We start from the raw sequence: 23,500 nt of genomic DNA on the forward strand, positions 1-23,500 counted from the left end.
CGCAAAAAATAAAAACCACACAGGTGATCAACTACCACCAAAAGAAAGCTCTATTTGTGGGGAAAGAAGGACGTCAATTTTGTTTGGGAGCCACGTCGCACGACCGCGCAATTGTCATTCAAAGCGTGATAGTGCTGAAATTTCGCCTGGACAGGAAGGGGGTATATGTGCCCAGTAAGAAAGTGGTTAAACAAGTATGTGTTTCTCTTTAGTAGCTGCAATAATGTGTAAGGAGTGTAAAGTAGCAATCATAAAAAGCTTTATAAAACAAACATACACACAGTGGTATAGCCTATCGATTGGCCTACACATGAGCAAAGTTCACTGTGCCAGAAGACAATGACTAATAAAGTGAACAGGTATTCTATGCATACAGTGAGAGCAATGCCAGCCCATTGGAGTTAATCAGTAATTCCAGGAAGTTCAATAAAGATTCACTCCACTTATCTGAGACAGACACCAAAGAGCGGGCACTGTGTATGATTTTTCATATCGGGAAGCACAAGACCCCAGGAGCTGGTAAAAGATGGGAAAAAAGAAAAAGGAAGAGAAGGAGGACCTCCCAGTATCCAAATGTCCTGATAATACGGCCATCAAACAGCAGAGACTACCAGCCTGGAGACCTCTGCTAACTGCCGAGTCTGTGCTGAGCACTTTCTTCATCATTGGACTCTTTTGTCTGGCTGTGGGGATCAGTTGGATTGTAGCAACGACAAATGTTAAAGAAATATGGGTGAGTAAAACATTAACAAATCATTTGTAAAAGTGTAGCACAGCCAAAATGCAAATAGGACCTTGAAATGCATGGAAGGGTTTGTTACTTTCAGTCAATAATACACAGAATTATCTAATTTAGTATGTAGAATAATAATGCCATATCTTATGCCCCGTACACGCGATCGGATTTTCCGACTGCGAAAGTCCGATGTGACCTTTTGCATGGAAATTCCGACCGTGTGTATGCTCCATCGGACTTTTGCTGTCGGAATTTCCGCCAACAAAAGATTGAGAGCTGGTTCTCAATTTTTCCCACAGAAAAAATTCCGTTCGGAAAATACAATCGTCTGTAGCAATTCCGACGCGCAAAATTCTGATGCATGCTCGGAAATAATTCAACGCATGCTCGGAAGCATTGAACTTAATTTTCTCGTCTCGTAGTAGTGTTTTATGTCAGTGTTCTTGACGGTCGAAAGTTCAGAGAACTTTTGTGTGACCGTGTGTATGCAAGCCAAGCTTGAGCGGAATTCCATCGGAAAAACCATCCAAGGTTTTTCCGAGGGAAAATCGGATCATGTGTACGGGGCATGACATTCAATCCCTTTATATTAGTTAATGCACGTTCCTACTGAAATTTTCTCTGTCGTTGGTAAAACATTTTACTTAACATCATGAAAGTAAGACCTATATTACCTATTTATCACAGTAAACCCGTGTTCACTGACAACTCATTAAACTGTCACTTGCTATACCTCACTAATGGTTAGTGAGAGCATCCATCTCAGTGATAGGCCAATAGTGAGGTGCAGAAGAAAAGCAGCCCAAGCAAGTGACCAAAAAAGATCAGAGATAACTATTTTATATCAGAACACACCAATGTTTTGTAATACTATAATGAACATGATATGCAGGCACCTGGAGATTCCTACTTGTTGATGGAAGTGGCAATTTCATAGCGGATATCAACTATAGTTTTATTTTAAGATATTGTCAAGTCAATCTGATTGGGTAAAGATCTTGGTAGTGTCCAAGCTTGCTCACTCCCTCCCACAGAGCATATATTAATATGTCATTTCTGATCTTGTGGAGCACTTCCTGGTCCCTCCACCTAGGAGATTACGTCATTAGGTTCTTCCCATGGACACCTGGGATATCCGCATCGTGTATACCAGGAGTCCTAGGGGGCTAATACAGAAATTTTATGGCAACATGTCAGGAGGAACAAGCACCACGCGATGGCTTTACTGTGCAGGCGCAAGATCGGGAGGTACATGATGGGTAGCCAGCTGCATAGATTCCTGGAAATAGATACAGGAGGGCTCCAGACACCCACAGTGGGGATGGACCCTGCCAGCTTCCAAGATCCAGGTACTTCTATAAAATGTAAATAAAAAGGACTACATTCGTAACACTATCTAAAGAGTGCATATTAAATTAAACTCCACCCAAAAATGGAGCTTCCGCTTTAAGTGAAGGTGAGCCCCTGACATGCCACATTTGACATGTCATTTTTTTGGGGGGGATAGCAGATACCCTCTTTTTAGAGTCATCCAGCTCCCACTTCCTCCCGGGGCTCTGCAGTTTTGGAAGGAAGTTCACCTCTCCCCCTGCCTCCCTGCAATCTTCTGGGACACGTCAAAGATCCCAGAAGATTTCCCAGTCAATCACTGCGCAGCACGGCTCGCAAATGCCCATAGTCAGAATGCCAGCGGAGAGGAGCGGGGCTTCATTCGCCCGCATTGCTGGACTGTGGGACAGGTGAGTCTCTGATTATTAAGTCAGCAGCTACACTTTTTTGTATGGGTGGAACTCCGCTTTAAGTGGAGCAAGTTGACGAAGAGAATAAAAAAAAAATAGAATTGGGGACTGGAACTTCGCTTTAAGGCTAGACTCTAGGCAAATTTTGACATACAAATGAAAATTTATTTAGCTCTGTAATTATTAATATATCTTGAAATATATTTACTTTTGGGGTTGGTAAAAAAAAATAAACATACATGCCTACCTCCATGCTGCAGCATCGGTCTGATGCTGTAGCTGTCACCCGCCAGCTCTAAGCCAAAGAACTGAGTGAACTGGACATCTGACTGTTCTGTGACGTCGCCCACTGTAGACTGATTCTGGGTCATAGGAGAGCACAAGTAAGTGCAATCGTGTGACCCACATGAGAAGTGTGGCAAAAAAAGCTTTGGCCACGTTTCCCTTTTAAATATTAGCAGTGTACATACCTGAATTTGACTTGGTGTCAGCCTCTTGCTGTCTGCTGTATAGTCTGAGCAACAGAGATCAAAGGTGGAAGGGGAAGCAGCGCATTTAGCCAATCAGTTGTGCTGGAGAACAAGGAGAATGCTTAAAGGAGGACAGAACAGAGTGACAGAGAGATCAGCTCATCAGTGTGCTGCTTCTCCTTTACTGTCCGATCATAAGGGGGGAGGAAAGGAGGCAGAAAAAAATCAAATCCCATACCCTGATAGGTCTGTGGAACTCTAGGTAAAGTAAAGATTTTTAAAAAATCAGCCTTTGCTGAAATACAGGGTTGTCCCTTGCAGTACTTCCTCCCCACCACTAGGTTTTGTCAGCAAGGAAATCCTCCAAAAAAATTAGGTAAGCACTACACATATGTCTACATAGGAAGAGGAAACACAGTATGTCCTCCGCATCATCGATAAGAATCCAGCCTGCAATACCTAACATACAATGAAAAGACCATCCCTCAAGTAATACATAGCAGCTTGTAAAATGAGTGAAAATTTTACCAAATTTGTTAACCAAATTCAAAAGAAAAAAGCATATTTATTGTCAGACAGCATAGCAATATGTATATACAGGAATGTAGATAATATAATAAAATGTGAACATAAAATCACACATTTTGGTAGAAAAAGCATGATAGCACATTACATATTAGAATATTATAAGCCAATATGTACTCCATATTAAAATAAAAAAAAGTTGCAGGAATTGAAAGTAACAGAATATGGACTAGTTTAAAGGAAACATATCTGCATCAATATGCTCTACGCGTTTCGTGGATTTTCTCCACTTCTTCAGGAGCGGGTGCATGATATATCTGCAAAAAATTAATGTATGTATAAATATGTATCAATGAGGTCTAATGGTTGACCCAAATAACAGAGAGGAGCCAAAGAAGTTAAGCAAAAACATCTCCATAACACTTACACAGCAGCCTAGGTCAAAACTATGACGCTGAGAAATGAGGGCCAGGAGAATTGTCTGTCCTGGGAGCTTTGAGTCCAGAGAGGGGAACACAAACCCATCCCAAAAGGATAGAAATATCCAGATGGTGTTCTGTGATAATGTGGAGTAGTATCTTCCAAGTAGCTATAGGGGTAATATATCATGTATAACTATAAAATAAAGCATTTGTACTGCCATACAAATTATGACACTAACTACGTGGCTAAAGAAAAATAAATACAATGTAGGTGAAAGGCATAGCTAAACCATGACCCTAATAGAGAAATGTTATGCCCTGTACACACGATCGGTTCGTCTGATGAAAAAGAACCAATGGTTTTTTTCATCAGATATCCGATGAAGCTGACTTTCATCAGTCTTGCCTACACACCATCAGTTAAAAATATGATCGTGTCCAACGCGGTGACGTGAAACACAACGACGTGCTGAGAAAAATGAAGTTCAATGCTTCCGAGCATGCGTCAACTTGATTCTGAGCATGCATGGATTTTTGACCGATGAATTTCCCCAAAGACGATCTTTTTTTCTATCGTTTTTTTAGCCATACGAAAATTTTAAAACCGGTTCTATTTTTTTTCACCGATGGGAAAAAAACTGATGGGGCCCACACACGATCGGTTCGTCCGATGAAAACGGTGCATCGGTCCATTTTCATCAGACGAACCGATCATGTGTACAGGGCATTAGACTGATGTAGGAGAATGCATGGAAACCATAGGCGTGCACACAGGGTTTGCTGGGTGTGCCTGGGCACACCCTAATCATCTAGTGTGCATTAGCAATATTGCTCTGTGTAGCAGTGGGGAGATGGGAAAGATCTCCCTTTTACCAGCTCTCCCATAATAGAAGAGCTTACACACTTCTCTTTCACTGTGACGGCAGGGGGAGTAATGTGCCAGGCCATATGCATACACACACGTGTAACACAATTAGCAAGTTTTAAAACAAATCTGACCGTGTGTACGCTCCATCGGACAAACTTTTTCGTTTTTTTTTTTTGGACAAAAGTTCGCTCTGCAAACGGACAAAAGTCCTACGGTACAAAATCCTATTGTGTGTACAGAAGTCCATTGGACTTTAGTCCAAAGTACAAACACGCATGCTCAGAACCAATGTTAAAATCAACCAACAATAGCAGAAGTTGACCAAAGGGTGGCGGTAAAGAGCTGAAAAAACACTTGATTTTGGGAAAGTTTGTTAAAAAAGTCCTGCCGTGTGTGTACACATACCAAGTTCACGGCCAATGCCCTTCAAACAAAAATCCACAGAAAAGTTTGTTTGAAGTCTGACCGTGTGTGTATGAGGCTTAAGCCTAAAGGAATTCTGTTTACTACCCAGTATCATGGCTTCAGCAAGTAGACTTTTTCCATAATTTTCCATAATTAAGAAACAATGTCATACTTTATCTATTGTCTATCCCAACATTTCAAAATTACAGTATATTCTCATTGAAGCCTTTAGATGAAATTGGTACTCTGTGCCTCGTACACACGATACGATTATCGAATGATAAAAGACGCTTTCGGATAGATCGTTCGATAATCTGATCGTTAGTACACAGCTTTCGACAGCCGATCACCACAGTCCGTCCAACAAAATCCAAAGAGACAAACACGATGGACGACAGCCCATCATACGACAATTGTTTAACCAGTACAGTATGCGTCCGCTAAAAATTGATAGACGAACACCACACATGATCGGAAACACAAAAATAAATCAGAAGGACACAGGGGTCACACGTATTGACATCATTTGAGATATGTAGCTACGCACACCGGTACGTTTTTCCAGAATCGTACGACAAAAATCTTACTTTTCGTAGAGCACATTTTGCACTGTTGTAATCGATATTAGTTTCATGCAACATAAAAGACTCTGGCTTGGGAAGGCAGATTTAAAAAAACACTGTAGCGCTACCCCCGAAGGAGCCGCTGGTTGAATTTGGGATCGGCCTATTAAGTTACCCTGGCGTTGTCTAGGGGTGTAATTGTAGAAACAAACAGTGAGCGAAGGTCCAGACAGTGAATAAAGTTTTTTTCCAATGCTTTATTTTCCAGGCCAACACGGCCAACGTCAACATCAATTGGGAAGGACAAAGTTGATGAATAGAGAGAGAGGAAGAACCTTGCAGTATCAGGCCTGGATATTAAATAGAGCAGTCAGTACTGCTCTGCATAGTACCAATTTGTAACTCGTCGCCACTCCAACTGAGTGGGTAAAGTGCCAACGGACAGACCTCTCTTTACAGGCCTGGCAGCCGAGACGCCACTTAGGATTTCTGGGAGGAACAGGCCACTTTCACAGGCACGATTCGGGCCTCTGCCACAGGCCAATTACAATAACTGAGCTAGATAGATAGATGGAGCGAATCCTCCCAGTAGATTTCTGCATTGGTCGCCAGATGACAGCAAACATACCTTTCAGTACTCTGGTCACCGGGCCCCAATTGGTTTGTTCAGGCTCTGTTGGACGACCTGCCTCCGGGTCCTCCTCAAACCGACTCCCCAATCGAATGGCACCCAGCCTGGGATCCTTTCAATAGAACTGGGTACCCAGCCAGTCACTGGGGTCCCCTTGTACCTCCGGATGAGGTCCCAAGTAGTCTGCAACTATGGCCAGGTGGGCCACGCCGGCAGGGTCCATTGATGCGCGCACCCTGAAGGTGGATGCTGCACCTGGAACGGGGACCCCGCGAAGATTTTAGAACACATGACACCTGTCACAGATATACTTCTCTCCAGCACGCCCCACGAGGGAAAAGCTCCTCTGATTGGCTGCTGGAGAAACTTACTCTGCCAGAACCCCTCTGGCGCCAACTGCTGGCCAGGGATGACATTGCATCTGTGGACCACAGACTGACCCAGTGGACATTTCTGGAATGACAGAAGTCCCAAAATTTAAACAAATAGTGAATGGGAGCAAGGTAACTCTCCCATTCCCTACTAACTTTAGCGTAGTGCCCATACTGAAAGTAAGGGGGCGCTACAACACTTTGTGATATTAAAATTAATTGAAACTATGTGGTTCATTCCCAGTCTGGGATGCATTCTATGTCCCTCTATGTTTAGGGCCAGTTCACACCAGATGCAGTTCCGTGCACATTTTTTCTGCACAAAATGCATGCACAGTGTTTTCCATGTATTCCAATGGCTCTAGTTCACACCATACAGTCAGTTTCCCGTCAGTTTCTGCACCGGAAACTGACTGCATGGTGTGAACTAGAGCCATTGGAATACATGGAAAACAATGTGCATGCATTTTATGCATAAAAAAAGCACACAGAACTGCACTTAAATGCATCTAGTGTGAACTGGATCTTACAGATAACAATTTTGGACATGGCAGTTCTGGGGAAGAATACTAGATCAGAAAGTCACATGCCAGTCCTCATACTTGATCTATATTTTGATCTGCCCTTGCGGTGTACTCAATAGAGGGGAAACGACACAGAAGAAAAAAGAAAGGATAGCCCACCATCATTTCACAGTACCTCAGAAATAGCCATTATTACCAACCTTGAGACATTTTACAGAAAAACCCACAAGGTTTCTTGCCTAGAAAAAATGGGAACTGTGAGAATGTTTCTTTTGTTTGTTTCCCTCCTTAGGCATTTAATTTGGTTTAACATTCTTTTTTTTTTTTCTGGTTACTGTGTATTACATGTAATCTTTATTTGTATGAGGGTTCTTCAAAAGGTTTCTTCACTTTTTATTTTTATACGTTTCGCAGCCATCTTCACCACAGCGTGACAACTCTTATACTAAACTGCAAGATCAGCTGGCTTGACAGACTAGTCACATGACACTCTCAGACACGACCAATGACTACTACTCCGGCCCTCAACGTTTCCAACGAAAATATAAAAGTGGCAAAACTTTTTGAAGATCCCTCGTATGACTATGTTAGGTATTGTACGCTGATTGCTTAGCAATGATTTAGATCAGCCTTTTTCAACCAGGGTTCCCAGGCACTGTGGGATGCCTTGAGGTTTCTTCAGGGGTGCCTAAAAATTGATCAAACATTGTATACAAGCCAGCAGGTGGATCAAGCCTGCCTTTTAATTACACAGAGTGACAGGTTTTCATTATGCACCATTACAACTTTTTTAGACACTGGCAGCCTAACAACCAATGATGTGAGAAATGATACCGCTCTAAAAACTGTTGCTCCCTTGGCTTTGCTTCCGTCCCACTAAACCAAAAAGTTACTGGCTATGCACAGGTGCATTGGATAGAAGAAAATCCTGGACTGCCGCACTCCTTAAAACGGTGTCTTTATTGTACAAATAAAATCCAAAAAATAACCAAAGCAATGCAGTCAAAATTAAGTGAACAACAGGAAAAAGGTGGCGGACATGTTTCACATCATGTGATGCTTACTCGTAGCTACGAGTAAGAGCCGATTCACGCATACACACGGCCAGTTTTCCCGGCCTGGGATCCGAATTAAAGTTGCCCCAAGTCGTCCCAAGTTCTGTGGTTGAGAAAATCAATAGAAGTGAATGGAGCTGTCTTAATACATACTACTGAAGTCGCTCCGACTTCAGAAAAGGTTCCTGTACTACTTCAATCCGACTTCTAGGCAACTTGTACCCATTGATTTCAATGGAAGTTGCCTCAGAAGTCTGATCACTGACTGAAGCAACAATACAGGAACATAACATACATTTCTCAGGCAAACCCCTCCCTCCCACAGAGCTGATTGTTGTTTGATTGGCCACTGGAAAGCCTCTTGTCCTGGAGGCGACTTGAAGTTGCCTTGTACTGTCCTGGAGGCAACTTGAAGTTGCCTTGTAAGTTGCCTTAAGATTCATACTCAAGTCGTGTCCAAGTTGTCTCCCAAAGTCGTGTTGCCCCTGTGTGAACCGGCTCTAAGCATCACATGATGTGAAACATGTCAGCCAGCTTTTTCCTGTTGTTCACTTGATTTTGACTGCATCGCTTTGGTTATTTTTTGGATTTTATTTGTACAATAAAGACATCGTTTTAAGGAGTGCGGCAGTCCAGGATTTTCTCCTAACAACCAATGATGCCATAAGTTGATAAAGAGAATGCCTGTTGCCTTCACAGCAGAGAGAATTGAGGGATGCCTCGTACACACGACCATTTTTCTTGGCAGGAAAAAAAATCTACGTTTTCCCCAACTGAATTCCTCTCAAGCCTGCCTAGCATACACAAGTTCAGGCCACATACCGCCTGTCCAAAGCGCGGTGATGTACAACAAGAACGACGGGACTATAAAGGGGAAGTTCCATTCAAACGGCACCATCCTTTGGGGCTGCTTTTGCTGATCCTCGTGTTAGTAAAAGTTTGGTGAGAGACAATTCTCTCTTTTCATGCGCTGCATTAAACGATGCAATCATTTGCATCGTGACTAATGTGCTATCTGCATTCCGAACGCTAGTTTTACCAGACCAAAAAGTCCGCGGGGAACCCCGACGGGAAAAAAAAAAGCTGGTTCTCTTTTTTTTTTTTTTTTCGGCAGTTTTCTCGTCGGGAAAACTGCGATGGAGCATACACACGGCCAGTTTTCCCGGCCAAAAGCTCTCATGGCAGTTTTCCCGACAGGAAAACCGGTCATGTGTACGAGGCAGGAGAAGAGAAACATAGGAATATTAGTCAGTACCAGTGTGCAAAAGTGTATTTGCTTTGAAAAAATAAATCACTTCTAACGTTGGATATCTACGTGTGGATGTTGCTGCATTTTGTAGAACTCTTATGCCGCGTACACACGGTCGTTTTTCGGCATGAAAAAAAACAATGTTTTTAAAAACGTCATTTAAAATGATCGTGTGTGGGCTTCACAACGTTTTTCGGCTTCTGAAAAACGACCAATAAAAAATTACAACATGCTGCATTTTTTAACGTCGTTTTTTAAAATGTCGGTTTTCGTGTTGTTAAAAATGATCGTGTGTGGGCTAAAGCGACATTTTAAACCCGCACATGCCCAGAGACGGGAGCGCTCGTTCTGGTAAAACTACCATTCATAATGTAGTAAGCACATTTATCACGCTGTAACAGACAAAAAAGCGTGAATCGTCTTTTTCTAACAAGGAATCGGCTAAAAGCAGCCCAAAGGCGAATAGAACTTACCCTTCAGAGTGCCGTCGTACGTGTTGTACGTCACCGCGCTTTGTTCATCATTTTTCAAAAACGATGGTGTGTGGGCAACATCGTTTTTAATGATGAAGTTGGGAAAACTTCGTTTTTTGGACATGCTGAAAAACAACGTTTTCTTTCATGCCGAAAAACGACCGTGTGTACGCGGCATTAGAACAGTTTTTTAAATTTTAGAATGGGGTGCCTTGAGACTGTCTCTAATTTTAAAGAGTGCCTTGAATGAAAAAAGGTTGAGAAACACTGATATAGATTATGTATTTCCTCTTCCTATTCAGTAAAATGTGTAGTGCCTACTTACACAACCAGTACATCCGCTGAACTTAAAAAGGAGCAGGGAATCCTAAAACTGTTATTTCAGTGTACGCTGTATGGAGACTTACCTTGTATCTTTGTTCCAGAATAAACTTATTTTAATTGCATTAAATACTGGGCTGCTTTCCTAGTATGTGTGTGTGTGTGTGTGTGTGTGTGTATATATATATATATATATATATATATATATATACACATATACTGTACTGTATATAAATATTAAATTGGTTGTTAAAACACCACAACACACATAAACCGGATGATTTTAACATCTGTGCATGTGCTATGTAGTAACACATGTAAAACGCACATTTTTACCATGCACTACAACAGTGCATAGGTGTGAAGCTAGCTATAAAATGTAGTCATTAATGGCAACTTCACCACTGCTTTTTTTTTAAAAACATGCTTTTGGGCCTTTATTCCTATTCTTGCTTCACTAGTACTGAATCAAAGACCAGACCATACGTGCAGCCTGAAATGTATTTATATACCATTACCATTTACATATTGTATATTCACATAAGTTCCTGCCCTCAATGAGCTTACAATCTAAGGTCCCTAGCTCACATGCTAAGTCCAGTTTAGACAGGAGATAATTAACCTACCATAATGTCCTTGTTGTGTGGGAGGATACCTACAGTACACAAGCACAGGGAGAACATACAAACTCTATACAGGTAGTGTCCTGGTTGGGATTTGAACTAAGGGCCCCACTACAGCAGGGCAGAAGTACTAACCACTAAAGCCTCGTACACATGCTCAGTTTTCTCAGCTCTGCCAGCAGTTTTCTTGCTGGTTCTTGCCGAGAAAACCGAGCGTGAGTATGAGGCTTTAGTGGTTAGTACTTCTGCCCTGTAAACCGAGCGTGTGTACGAGGCTTTCAGGTTTCTCGTCTGGAAATCTGCCCAGAATCTCGACGAGGGAAATAGAGATCCTGCTCTCTATTTTCCCGTCGAGATTCTTGTCGGCCTGTTTCCCGACGAGAAACCCGAGTGTATGTATACTTACCTGTCACCATGGAAACCCGCGCATGCTCAAAATGACTTTGACACATTTGCGGTAGCTTCAACGGCAAAGGTAGGGTGAAGCAAGATGGCGGTAACGGCATCGAATGTGACGAGCGCATTCTCGTCGTACACGATGACGTCACCGCGTTATTGCATTTCAAAAGAACTGCGGTTATTTTGAAAGGAGTGTGTGTACACTCGGGCGGCAACAGATTCTTGCCAAGAATCTCGTCAGGAAAAAAACGTTGATTTTCCTGACGAGATTCTTGGCAAGAAGATTCTGGCCCATGTGTATGAGGCTTGAGTCAGGCAAGGATAATAATGACAGATACTGATGCCTGCACCTTCATAGTTTATATACTCCGAGATGGGTTCCATTTTATTCCATAATTTCTTAATATTTCTGAAAGTTTTTTCAACTTAGTTTTTTCTTTAAGAAGCTAAAACATTTTTGTTTAATAACTAAGGTGGGTAATGGCATCAGGGCGCATGTGTATTGGTTACCCCTCTGCTATTCTCTTTTCGCAGATAAATTATTCTGATAGTTGCTCAGAATGTACAAAACTGAGACTGAATTCCTCCAATTCAGAGAAGCCATGCAGCTGTACTGTCAACTTCAGTGTGAAAGAGAACTTCCCGGTAAGTAAATACAGCATATCTGCTACAGAAAGCATAATACTGTACAGCAAAAATTATGATTGCCAAAGTGCAAAGTACGCAGAGAGTGTATATATAATCAGTAAATATTTCTTCTTCCACTTATATATATGTATAACTTTACACTATCAGACATACTGTAGAAGCAAAGCTTTAAAGCAGTCTTTTTCAACTAGGGTGCCTTGAGGTTTAGTCAGGGGTGCCTTGGCAAAATGACTAAAAATTGCCCAAAAATTGTAGGATTAAAGGGTCACTAAAGGAAAAAAAAATTTTGCCTAAAATTAATGTCTGCAAGGTAGACAGCCAGAATAGTGTAATGATTCTGTTAAAAAACAAGTAAATACCTATTAAATTACTTCATCTATATCACCTCCGGCATTCTAGTTTCTATTCTCTCATTCACTTCCTGGTTTGCATCGTTTGTTCATGTAAGAACTACATTTCCCAGTATGAATTGCGGCACGCCCAGTAAATCACACCTCCTTGAAGTCTCTAACACGTAGAGAGCGTCCTGCCGCACAGATGTAGTTCCCAGGAGGGGGTGAGCACGTTACTGACCGCCGCAGTAAAGCCTCCCTTCACGGTGGTCAGTAAAATCAGACAAGCAGGAAGTGAACAGAACAGAGAAGAAATAGAGCAACTTCTGAGCAAAAACGAACAATGAGGAAGTGAAAAGAGGAATGTCTGCAGGTAAAGGATGCTTATTATGAAAAAAAAAAATTCCTTTACAACCCCTTTAAGTCTGCCTTTCAGTTTCACAAAGCCAAAGGTTTCATCGTGTACCATTACAAACTTCTACAACCTTCTAGCCGCCGGCGTCCTAATAACTAATGATGTCATTTAATAAGGAGGCTGCCGGGCACAGCATCCTTATTTGCCCTTCCCCTACCATTCTTAATCGGCACTCAAGATTGTGCATCATTTTAAAGCGGGGGTTCACCCCAAAATATTTTTTTAACATTACATGCAGCCGCGTTGTCAGAATGACATTAGGCTGTTTTTTTTTATTTCATTGCCGTACATACCGTATTTTCACCGCCGCTTTCGGGTATGTAATCTGCGGGACTGGGTGTTCCTAATTGATTGACATACAGCGCGTCACGAGTTGCCGAAAGAAGCCGGACTGCGAGTTGGCTCTATAAGGCGCCTGCGCACCAATGTTCGGCTTCTTTCGGCAACTCGTGACGCACTGTATGCGCCGGTCGGAAGGATGTCAATCAATTAGGAACGCCCAGTGCCGCAGATTACATACCCGGAAGCAAAGGTGAAAATACGGTATGTACGGCAATGAAATAAAAAAAAACAGCCTAATGTCATTCTGACAACTCGGCTGAATGTAATGTTAAAAGAAATTATTTTTGGGTGAACCCCCGCTTTAAAGGGTGCCTTGAATGAAAAAAGGTTGGAAAAAACTGCTTTAAAGCCTAACTTCAGTGCTAAAGTTCATTATTTTAACACAGGATGTTTCTTTTTCTGCAGGGGGATGTCTTTATGTATTATGGACTCAGCAATTTTTTCCAGAATAATCGCCGATATGTAATATCAAAATATGATGCCCAATTACTTGGGAGAAATGTAACTAATACGGAGGTTGGTTTCTAATCTTTATATGAATTCTTTGAAGAAGTATAAAAAGATAAGACTATGATCACACTATTCCAGTGTGGCAACACACACAAGTTGACGCACATCATGTCACTGTGTGCATTGCATTAAGACATTTTGAGTAGGCTGCCAACATACCTCATAGCAAAAATGTAGAAGTAAGACACTGTTCGTTTTGTAAAAATAAAATAAAAATAAAAGTGTAGTGGTCTTCAGACCACAGATCAGCACCCATTTGAGTGTAACTTTGATCCAAATTTACACTTACTGGATCAAAGTCGCATCAAAGTATTGCAGGTACCTTTTCAAAGTCGCTGTAGCTTTAAGTCGCATAGATTGGAACGGGTGCCATTGAAATCAATGAGCTGGGACTTGTCTTGAAACTTTGTGTCATACATACATCAAAAAAGGTATCTAAAGGCTCAATGTGAATTTATGGCTGGATCAGATCTATACACCATGACTATAGAAAGGCAGTTTCAAGAGAAAACTGTTTATAAAGCTCTTGTTGTGCAATGATATCTACAGGAACGAAGTGCTGTAAAAGTGTGATAAACCAAGAATTACTCACCACTCCTCACTTCATGAATCACAGGACAGTCACGTTGAAGTTACGTCGTCTTGGAAAATGATACATTGGAAAGTGCAATAATATCATCAGCTAGCATACATTTATTTTATCAGGGATACACAAATAAATCAAAAGTAGACATCCATAAACTCCAATAATATGTTAAACAGGCTTCAGTATAGATTCATACTAAAGATAAGTTGACTTTTTTTTTCTAAATTCCAGCTCTTTTATGTACCAATATAGCATTTATGTACTTCTTTTGCCAATTTTAAACAGTGTTTCATTTATTATACGCCGCTTAACCCACCGTCTTTATGGATGTTTCAAAACACTGCTCAATTACTTCTGCCTTACTTCCTGGACAGGAAGGGTTTGACCAGCTGATCTCATTAGCACACACCCTGCATCATCTACCCTCAGCTGGTCAACTCCTTCCTGTGTCATGACCTAAAGTCTGTCTAGGGGGTTAGGCACAAGTAACTGAGCAGTGTTTTGAAACGGCCATAAGGACAGTAAAGTAAGAATGCGTATAATAAATGGAAAGCTGTTTTATTTTGGCAAAAAAGTACATTAATACTATACTGGTACATAGGGAGCTGGAAAAAAGGTGAACAAAAGTGAACGTAGCCTTTAAGAATACAGCTGTTGAAATTTAGATCTTGACCTTTCTGAAGTATTAAACGAGAAGCATGTTTTTTTTTTTTTAAGATTCACACTTACCTAGGTGGATGCTGCATCTGTCCTCAGCCGCCTCTTCACTGCGAACCGAGCCACTGAACACCAATTATGGCTCGGTTCTTACTCCCCCCTGAGCAAAGAGCTGCTGCCTGCCAGTCAGCAGCTCTCCTGCTGTCTAAGCATCTCAGTGGCTTGCTGAGGCTGCCATCAGTCCAGGCAGCTGGCGAATCCAGACTCCCTAAGTCAGGAAGACTCACTGCCTGGACTGATCCTGGTGACGTCAGCAGAGAGCAGACTTCAGACCGCTCTCCGCTAAAAACAGGTCACAGGAGTGCAAAACTAATTGCACTCCTGTGACCCATAAGAAAAGCCCAGCCTAAAAAGCTCAGGCTGAACTTAAAATAGTTTATGTGAAAATTAAAGCTGAATATTCAGGTGGAGTCTGTCAATTTAAAGAAATGCTGACACCTTGCCGATTCAGAGGGAAGTATGTCTGTGTAAACGCCTCCCGCGACAACTTTATACTCGCCTCACCAGCTCTTCCATGTAGGGTATTTCTCTATAGCAGCAAGAATCGCTATACATAGTCTCAGTTATTGTTGGCGCTCAGAGGGAGCCGTGATGTCACCCGTCATGTGTGAGCATCGGGGAAGTAAAGGAAAGATGGGTATATGCAGCCGGGAAGGAGATGGAGGTAACTGATCTGTTTACTTTGCCCTTCATGGACAAAAGAGAAGATCAGTTCACATTAAAATACTCAGGATAAATTCTTTGTTCACGTTAGAGTAGTTCCTCTGGGGAGGGGATAGGAAAATGTACTGAATGTTTTGCGATAAACTTACCAACGTACCAGGCTGTCCACAACACGGCACTGTTTAGATGCAGCATCCACTGTATAGAGATCGCTCTGGCTTAGGGTGACCACATTTCCAAACTACCATTCAGGGACACCCCCCCTTCCCAAAAATCAGCTTGTGCTGTAACGAATCACAGCACAGTGATTGGACACAAGAGGCGGGATTTATGATTTCTCCAATCACAAGCAGGGGGCAGGGATTGTGCTCCTCCAGGAATTCCCGGCCAGGGTAAGTACTGTCAGTGAGTAAAGCAGTGATGTGGAGGCCTTTTTTGGGGGCATCAGATTTGTCCGGGGGTGTAGCTGTGTCAGCTTCATTCCGGGACACTGTATTGTCCTGGAATGAAGGTGCCCGGGACAGACCTGCAAAATGCGAGACTGTCCCGGGCAATCCGGGACACGTGGTCACCCTACTCTGGCTGGAAGTGGCAGAAGTCACGTTCTGAAGGACAACCATTTGCTCCTTGCAGAGAAACATCATACTATAAAGAAGATATATAGCTACATTAAACTACTTGTTTGTCTCAATAAAGCAGTTGGTATGAATATACATCTACTACAGTTTTCAGTCATTTTTTTTTATAAAAAAAAAAGGTAGAAAACAAAAAAAACTAAATAGTAGTTCAACAACTTTTTATAAAAAAAAACTGCTTGTAATTAATACCAAAGCCAAACATTTTAAACTGACCTTTGTATATATATTTTTTCAGAGCATCCAAAAACTCAGCTATTGTGCCCCATTTTCAGCTTACAATAATGGAACCCCAATGGCTCCCTGCGGTGCTATTGCCAACAGTATGTTTAATGGTGAGCTGAAGAGTGATCATATAATATATCTGGTGCAGCCTTTCTCAACCCTTTACCCCAAAGAAACCCTTGAAATTTTTTTTTTTTTCAAGGAACCCCTGCTAAAATTCATTTATTAAGGGTCAGTGTGAAAAATGCCCACCTTACTTCGATAGCCAGAATGCTACCCTAATGCCGCGTACACACGACTGTTTTTCATGATGAGAAAAATGCCATTTCTTAAATTGGTCATTAAAATCGGTCGTGTGTGGGCTCCAGAGTATTTTTCTCGACGCGAAAAATGGCCATTAAAATTTAAGAAACCTGCTCTATTTTTTCTCGCCGTTTTTCTCGTTGTGAAAAACGGACGTGTGTACGCTTTAATGATGGGGAAAAAAATGCGCATGCTCAGAAGCAAGTTATGAGAAGGGCAATTTGCATAATCAGCCCAAAGGGTGGCGCCATACGAGTGGAACTTCCCCTTTATAGTGCTGTTGTACGTCACTTTGCTAGAGCATTTTTTTATCACGATCGTGTGTATGCAAGGCAGGCTTGAGAGGAATCACGTCAAGAAAAATTACGTTTTTTTTCCATGACATGAAAAATGGTCGTGTGTACGCGGCATTACAGTTGGCTAAAAAGCACATTGGTGTTATGGCACTGGCTCTGCCAAGTGGGTTTGGATTCAAAATTATGCAGGCACCATCAGATAGGGGGGGGGGGGGTAAAAACTCCTGGAGGAACCTGAGGATTTTACAAGAACCCTGGTTGAGAAAGGCTGATTTAGATCATATAAATAATTTTTATGTTATACTAATATAGTCCACACTACTGGCACTTACCCAATGAAATCTGTACCTATTTCAATGGCCATCTCGCAGTCTCTCTATCTCCCTCGCTCTCTATCGTACACATATGCCATTCACTTTCTATCTCCCTCCACTTGATACTTTCACACTTTGTATTTTTTGGTATTTGCACATGTTTCAACATATGTTGTTTATTGTCCTTAGACACAATATCACTATTCTATCTTCCTGATTCTTCTACCAAGATCACAGTCCCTCTACTCAAGACAGGAAACACATGGTGGTCTGATAAGAATGTGAAGTTTAATAACCCCAAACCGCAAGACAACCTAAAACAGGCGTTTGCAGGTAAAGTATATAAAAAAAACAGTAAAGACAGGCACTGGATCTATTCAAGAATGCCTAGGAGGCTAAGAAAGCCAACAAACAGCTGTTATTATAACCATGAGCTTGTTTCTATCAAAGAAAAATACTAAAACTTCAGCCTGGCACACTATTATACTGTATATTAAAGCAGACCATTGTCCATGATATTAGAAACCCCCCATTGTTTCCCCGATCCTCCCCCCTTACACAATAGCATATAGTTTAATTATTTTTGGCAGAGTAAATACCAATAATTTCCTGCCACTTCCTGATTCTTCTCTTAGGTGAGGATGACAAGGGGATGGTCCTTATCACACACCTAAGGCCGCGTACACACGGCCGGACAAAACCGATGAGAATGGTCCGACGGACTGTTTTCAATCGGTTCACCGCTGAAGTGGCCTGATGGTCTGATGTGTGTACACACCATCAGTTCAAAATCCGATCGGGTCAGAACGCGGTGACATAAAACACACGACGTGCTGAAAAAAACGAAGTTCAATGCTTCCAAGCATGCGTCGACTTGATTCTGAGCATGCGCGGGTTTTGAACCGATGCTTTTCTGTACTAACCATCGGGCAGCGGTCCATCGGTTCGGTTTTGAAGCATGTTTTAAAATTTTGGACCGTAGGAAAACAGACCGATGGCCTATACACACGGTCTGTTTGGTCCGATGAAACTGAACTTCGGTTCATTTTCATCGGTTTTGTCCGACCGTGTGTACGCGGCCTTAGGAGGCAGTGTTTCAGTGAAGGAAACGGTATTATGCGATTTCCATCCTGCAGAAGTGAAGTATTTGGGACCTGGCAGAGACCTGTATCATGTCTGTGCATGTGCAATATCCAGTGCCATGCATGCACATGAAAATCAGGAAGAAAGAGCCTCCCACAGGGACAGTGTCAAGGTGGCAGCACAGAAGCCTAGTGGCACTGATGAGGACTCATTACTTAATTGATATCCTGATAAACTCAGGGTTACCCATGCTGCCGGATGATTTCAAATTATAAAGTGAGAAAATGCAATCTATGAACAGAACACATCTCACCTCTCTTGTCTCCAATCCCAACAGGAAGAGCCAACCCTGCTGGTTCTTTATTTAAAACACAGAGAGAATATCACACAACACACCCATGAATCCCTCCCCATCACCCTTGTGAGTCTTTTATTGGTCAATTCATATAGAAGGGTGGTTTCTCCTTACGAGTTCATTTCAGCTCTTCCAAAAGTCACACAGGCTCACAGTTCATTTAGGAATGCAATGGGGGCTGGGAACTTCCTATAGAAAAATTCCACAATTGCTTCTCCAATATGAAACATCCAGGAAAGGCTTAGAGTGGAGAGTGGAAGAGGATTACATATGTTCTTAATAACATGTCCTTGTATGGTCAACCTTAAGTTCCAAGATGTACTTATAACTTTAAGAACCATTATATATATCATTCCTGATATCTGACAAAATCTTCATCAAGGAAAATAATCTTGTTGTGATACATATATTTCACACATGCGTATATATAGAAAAACCCAATTCAAAAACAACAATATAAACAATAAAGAAAATATCAAACATTATTAATGGTTCTGATAACAAAAAGAATAAGCTCATCTTATCAAATAGGCATTATTACCGAAATCTATCACAGCACGGTACAAGGAGAACTTCTACTGCAGGCAAGACAACGCTGGACTTCATGAACTAATAAATCTTTTTTTTAATTACCATATACACTTTTAGAGAGATAGAAAGGTGATTGTACCTGACTCCAGAATAGATACTCCAGCTTAATGGCATTTCCCTCCTTTGGGATCATGTTATGTGTTGCACCCATTTTATGGTCACATTGCCCAAATATCTCCACTCTCAAACCACCCCCACATACATTACCTTCACCTGTTATTATATATTTGAATTTAGTGTGGATGTGCCTGGCTCCACTCGCACAGCCGCATTATCCTTTCATATGGATCTATGAATGGGAAGCCTACAAGTTCCATCTTCCTCCGTGGTAGGTGGGACAGATCACTTGTAGTCCATCGCTCCGTCGATCCCCGCTGAGCCAGGAGATGACAGGTCTGTCTTTGCACACTGTGCAGGGACCGACCTGTCAGAGCGCTGCTCTCCCCTATGGGGGATCGGATGACAATGTCCGCCGTCATCCGATCCGCCAGATGGATAGAAAATAGGGTTTTCCTCCGCCATACTTTGGCGGGTGAGATGTCAGCAGGCATGTCACCGCTGACATCCATGGCTCCATAGAGGTGCACGAAGCGCCCGTTCAGGTCTGCCTAAAAAAAAAACAGGCGGATCTGTACGGTCCGCCCCGTGTGAAAGGGCCCTTAGACAGGTGTCATCAGAAAGAGTGTTCCTATCTGAAGATTTTCTCTTACCTACTGTTTCAGTTTCAACTCAAAAGTTTTGTTTTTCATATACTTATTTGTACCAGAGACAGTGGTGCTCTCGACCAACAGATATGGTCAATCTCCCCAGATATAGACAGCAACAAATAAATTAATTATGTTTTGGCTTTTCTTAAACTTCAAATTTTCGCAAGAACCTACAGTATTGTGCAGAATGTGCAAATCATCAGACCAAATAAAAAAATATTTTAATTATTAGGAAATAGAGTTTCAGTGATGGGTTCTGGAGACTTACTGCTGCGTAACCTAAAACCTAAATCCAGGCATTTTGTAAAGTGCTGAGCAAACCGTTGGCTTTATATAAATCCTGTATTTTAATAATAATAATAATTTGGCAAGGTGCATTTTCATAGATTCAGTGGGTTTAGGTATTTACTTTTCTTTCATTTCAGGAAGTGCAAGGCCTCACAACTGGCAAAAGCCTGCTTACGAACTCGATCCCAACGATCCCAATAACAATGGTTACAAAAATGATGACTTTATAAACTGGATGAGAGTGGCCGCATTCCCGTCCTTCAGGAAACTCTATCGTCGTCTTTCTCGTGTACAACCGTTTTCGAATGGCCTCCCTGCTGGGAATTATACCTACGTCATAGATTATAGTATCCTTTGTGTGAATGATTGTTATGTGTGAGCTTTATAAAAAGACACTGGGGGAAAAGAGCTGCTGTACCAACCTGCAGTTACAGGCTTGCTCTGCTTTAGGCCTGACCACCAATGGATCCTGATTTGCCTCTTGAGCATGAGTTTCCTTTCCTGGAGACATCCCCATGTAGATGCTAGTGAAAGGAGAGGTCCACACCAGGAATGCCTTTTAACAGTTTACTGAACCAATAGAAGCAGAGATATTTACATATTTCAGTAATTTGTTGAAAATAGCTTGAAGGTGGTAAAGGGGTGGGTATGTTGGCTACAGGGAATTGTTACAGTGGTGGGTGAAGTTGAGTCTGGAATAGTGGGTAGAGGATTGAACCTTGGCTGAGGGACCCAGGTGTGTCAAGCTACAGTGCTGCTTTACAGTACTGTTGGCCTTCACTCTGTGGCTATTTTTCTACCTACCTGATAGATCAGCCATTCTGAGCTAGAGCTCTGTCACATACCTGGTGGAGATCGAACTGTAGAGGGGGCTTCTCTTGCACCTCCTGTCCAACACCCCTGATAGAGATGACAGGGGGTGTAGGACACAGAGTGGCACGAGGGCCGGTATAGCAGGTGGCACCAGCTGAAGCTTGACAGGTAACCGATGCTGTAGATCACCAGACAGGCACCCAAAAACTGGAACTCGTTGATGCTGGATCAGTAGGCAGGAGCATTGCCGGAGCATAAGCCAAGGGGTCATCAACAGATGGGCAGTGCAGGTACAGGAACGTGAGACTAAAGCAGGAACAGGATACAAGCCAAAGTCAGTCGGGCAGCAAGGTACAAGAGTGGGAGACAGGAGCCTGGTCAATCCCAGGCCGAGGTCGACAGGCGGAAGTCCAGAGGAGGGTTGAGGTTAAGCAGTATATGGATCAGGGCACAGGCAAACAGGAACAAGCTGAAAGACCACTCAGCAATGTCAATGCTCGGTTTAAATTGGCCACTTGGCGCCAATGCATGCACATGTTTTTTGCTACTGACCCCCCCAGAGGTAAAAAGTCTGACAAAGGCTGTGATAGATGTTATCTTGCTACAACTCTAGAATAGAGGTGCTGCTTTCTTTTACTAGAAAAGCATGGAATAAATTATGTTCTTAACCTGCACTCTTAGATTTTCCAGTATCAAGGTTTGGAGGAAGAAAATATGCAATTCTATCTACACTCTCTTGGTGTGGAGGAAGCAACATGTTCCTGGGAATTGCATACACAGTGACTGGAGCTGCCATCATTTTAACAGCATTTGTCATGCTGGCTGTGCATCTGAAGCAAAGACAAAAAAAGAAGAAAAGGCCATTTTCTAAAAGATAGAACTGTGTAGCACAATTATAACACCAGCTATTATCTGATGCTAATTTTATACATATACTTTAAGGGAACCCACAGTTAGAAAGATGTGGAGTGCAGCCTCCCTATGTTTCCCATTACAGTTCTTGATAAAGTAAAATACACCCAAAATCAATTAAGGATGGACACCAGAAGACTGAATACTCCTCCAGCTTCATATTTTTTAGATATGTGCATTCCCGTTCGTACGAATTTTATTTTCGTACGAAAATGTTCATTTTCATTCCCGCAGAATAATGTGTACATACGAAAAAATTAAAGCACCAAAATACGAAAACGACGGGATTACGAATGAGCCGCATAACGAACAACCGCAAATACGAACGAACGATCTGACGAAAATACGACAAAACGAAAACGGCAAAAAAGCGAAAATTACATCTATAACAAAAGATTTGCATTCTGTATCCTGTTTGAATCCCCTCTCTGCTTGTATCCTCAGCCGTATGTTCACACGACATCCACAACAAAAGATTTGCATTCTGTATCTTGTTTAAATCCCCTCTCTGCTCGTATCCTCAGCCGTATGTTCACACGACATCCACAACAAAAGATTTGCACTCTGTATCCTGTTTGAATCCCTTCTCTGTTCGCACCCTCAGTCGTATGCTCATATGACATCCACAACAAAAGACCCGCACCCTGTATTTTGAATTCCTTTTTTCTGTTCGTATTTTGGATTCAACAGAATGCAAATCTTTTGCCACAGATGTCACACGAACACACGACCGAAAACACCAAAAGAAAAAGGACCCAAAACACACAATGCAAATCCCTTGCCACAGATGTAATTTTCGTATTTTTTTAATGGGCAGTGAGTGTAGTTAGTGAAGCAGCTTCTCTTTTGTGCTGAGTAGTACAGTAAAGCCAAATAAACTTTTCTGTGGATTTTCATCTGAAGGGAGATCAGTTGGCCAGACTTTTGAACCCAAAAATGGTTTTCTGATGGAGTTTAAAAACGAACAAATTTTCTGAGAACGAACGGAAAACGATCGTTTTTATGTTTGTTGTTAAAAAAGTCTGACCAAGTGTATGGGGCTTAACAATCGTTAATATGGATGAGCCGCGTGTTGAAAGTGCCGCGAATCCCGCGATATATTTACGAAAGTACAAAATGACGAAAATCCTTTTTCTGTTCGTATGTTCAGTCGCATGCCCACATGATATCCACAACAAATTGTCATAGATGTCACACGAACACACGACCGAAAACACGAACAGAAAAAGGAATCCAAAACACAGAATGCAAATCATTGACGAAAATTCACGAAAATTATTGTCTAACAAGTAACGAACATGAATTAAACAGAATAACGAACCATCCCGCATGTACGAATATAAAACGGTAACGAAAATACGAAACGATTGGAATACGAAAAAATTTCGTCG

At 41.9% G+C, this 23,500-nt stretch overlaps 1 protein-coding gene across 1 annotated transcript; it reads left to right on the forward strand.

Annotated features, from left to right (window-relative positions):
* Positions 1-417: 417 nt before the first annotated feature.
* LOC120927787 (cell cycle control protein 50C-like) lies at positions 418-22,267 on the forward strand. Its single transcript, XM_040338697.1, has 7 exons — positions 418-733; positions 11,909-12,019; positions 13,517-13,627; positions 16,461-16,557; positions 17,550-17,693; positions 20,522-20,731; positions 21,879-22,267. The coding sequence occupies exons 1-7, from the start codon at positions 527-529 to the stop codon at positions 22,073-22,075; spliced, it is 1,077 nt and encodes a 358-aa protein (XP_040194631.1). The 5' UTR covers positions 418-526; the 3' UTR covers positions 22,076-22,267.
* The last annotated feature ends 1,233 nt before the right edge of the window (positions 22,268-23,500 follow it).

Source organism: Rana temporaria, chromosome 2, assembly GCF_905171775.1.
Source record: "Rana temporaria chromosome 2, aRanTem1.1, whole genome shotgun sequence".
NCBI lineage: Eukaryota > Metazoa > Chordata > Amphibia > Anura > Ranidae > Rana > Rana temporaria.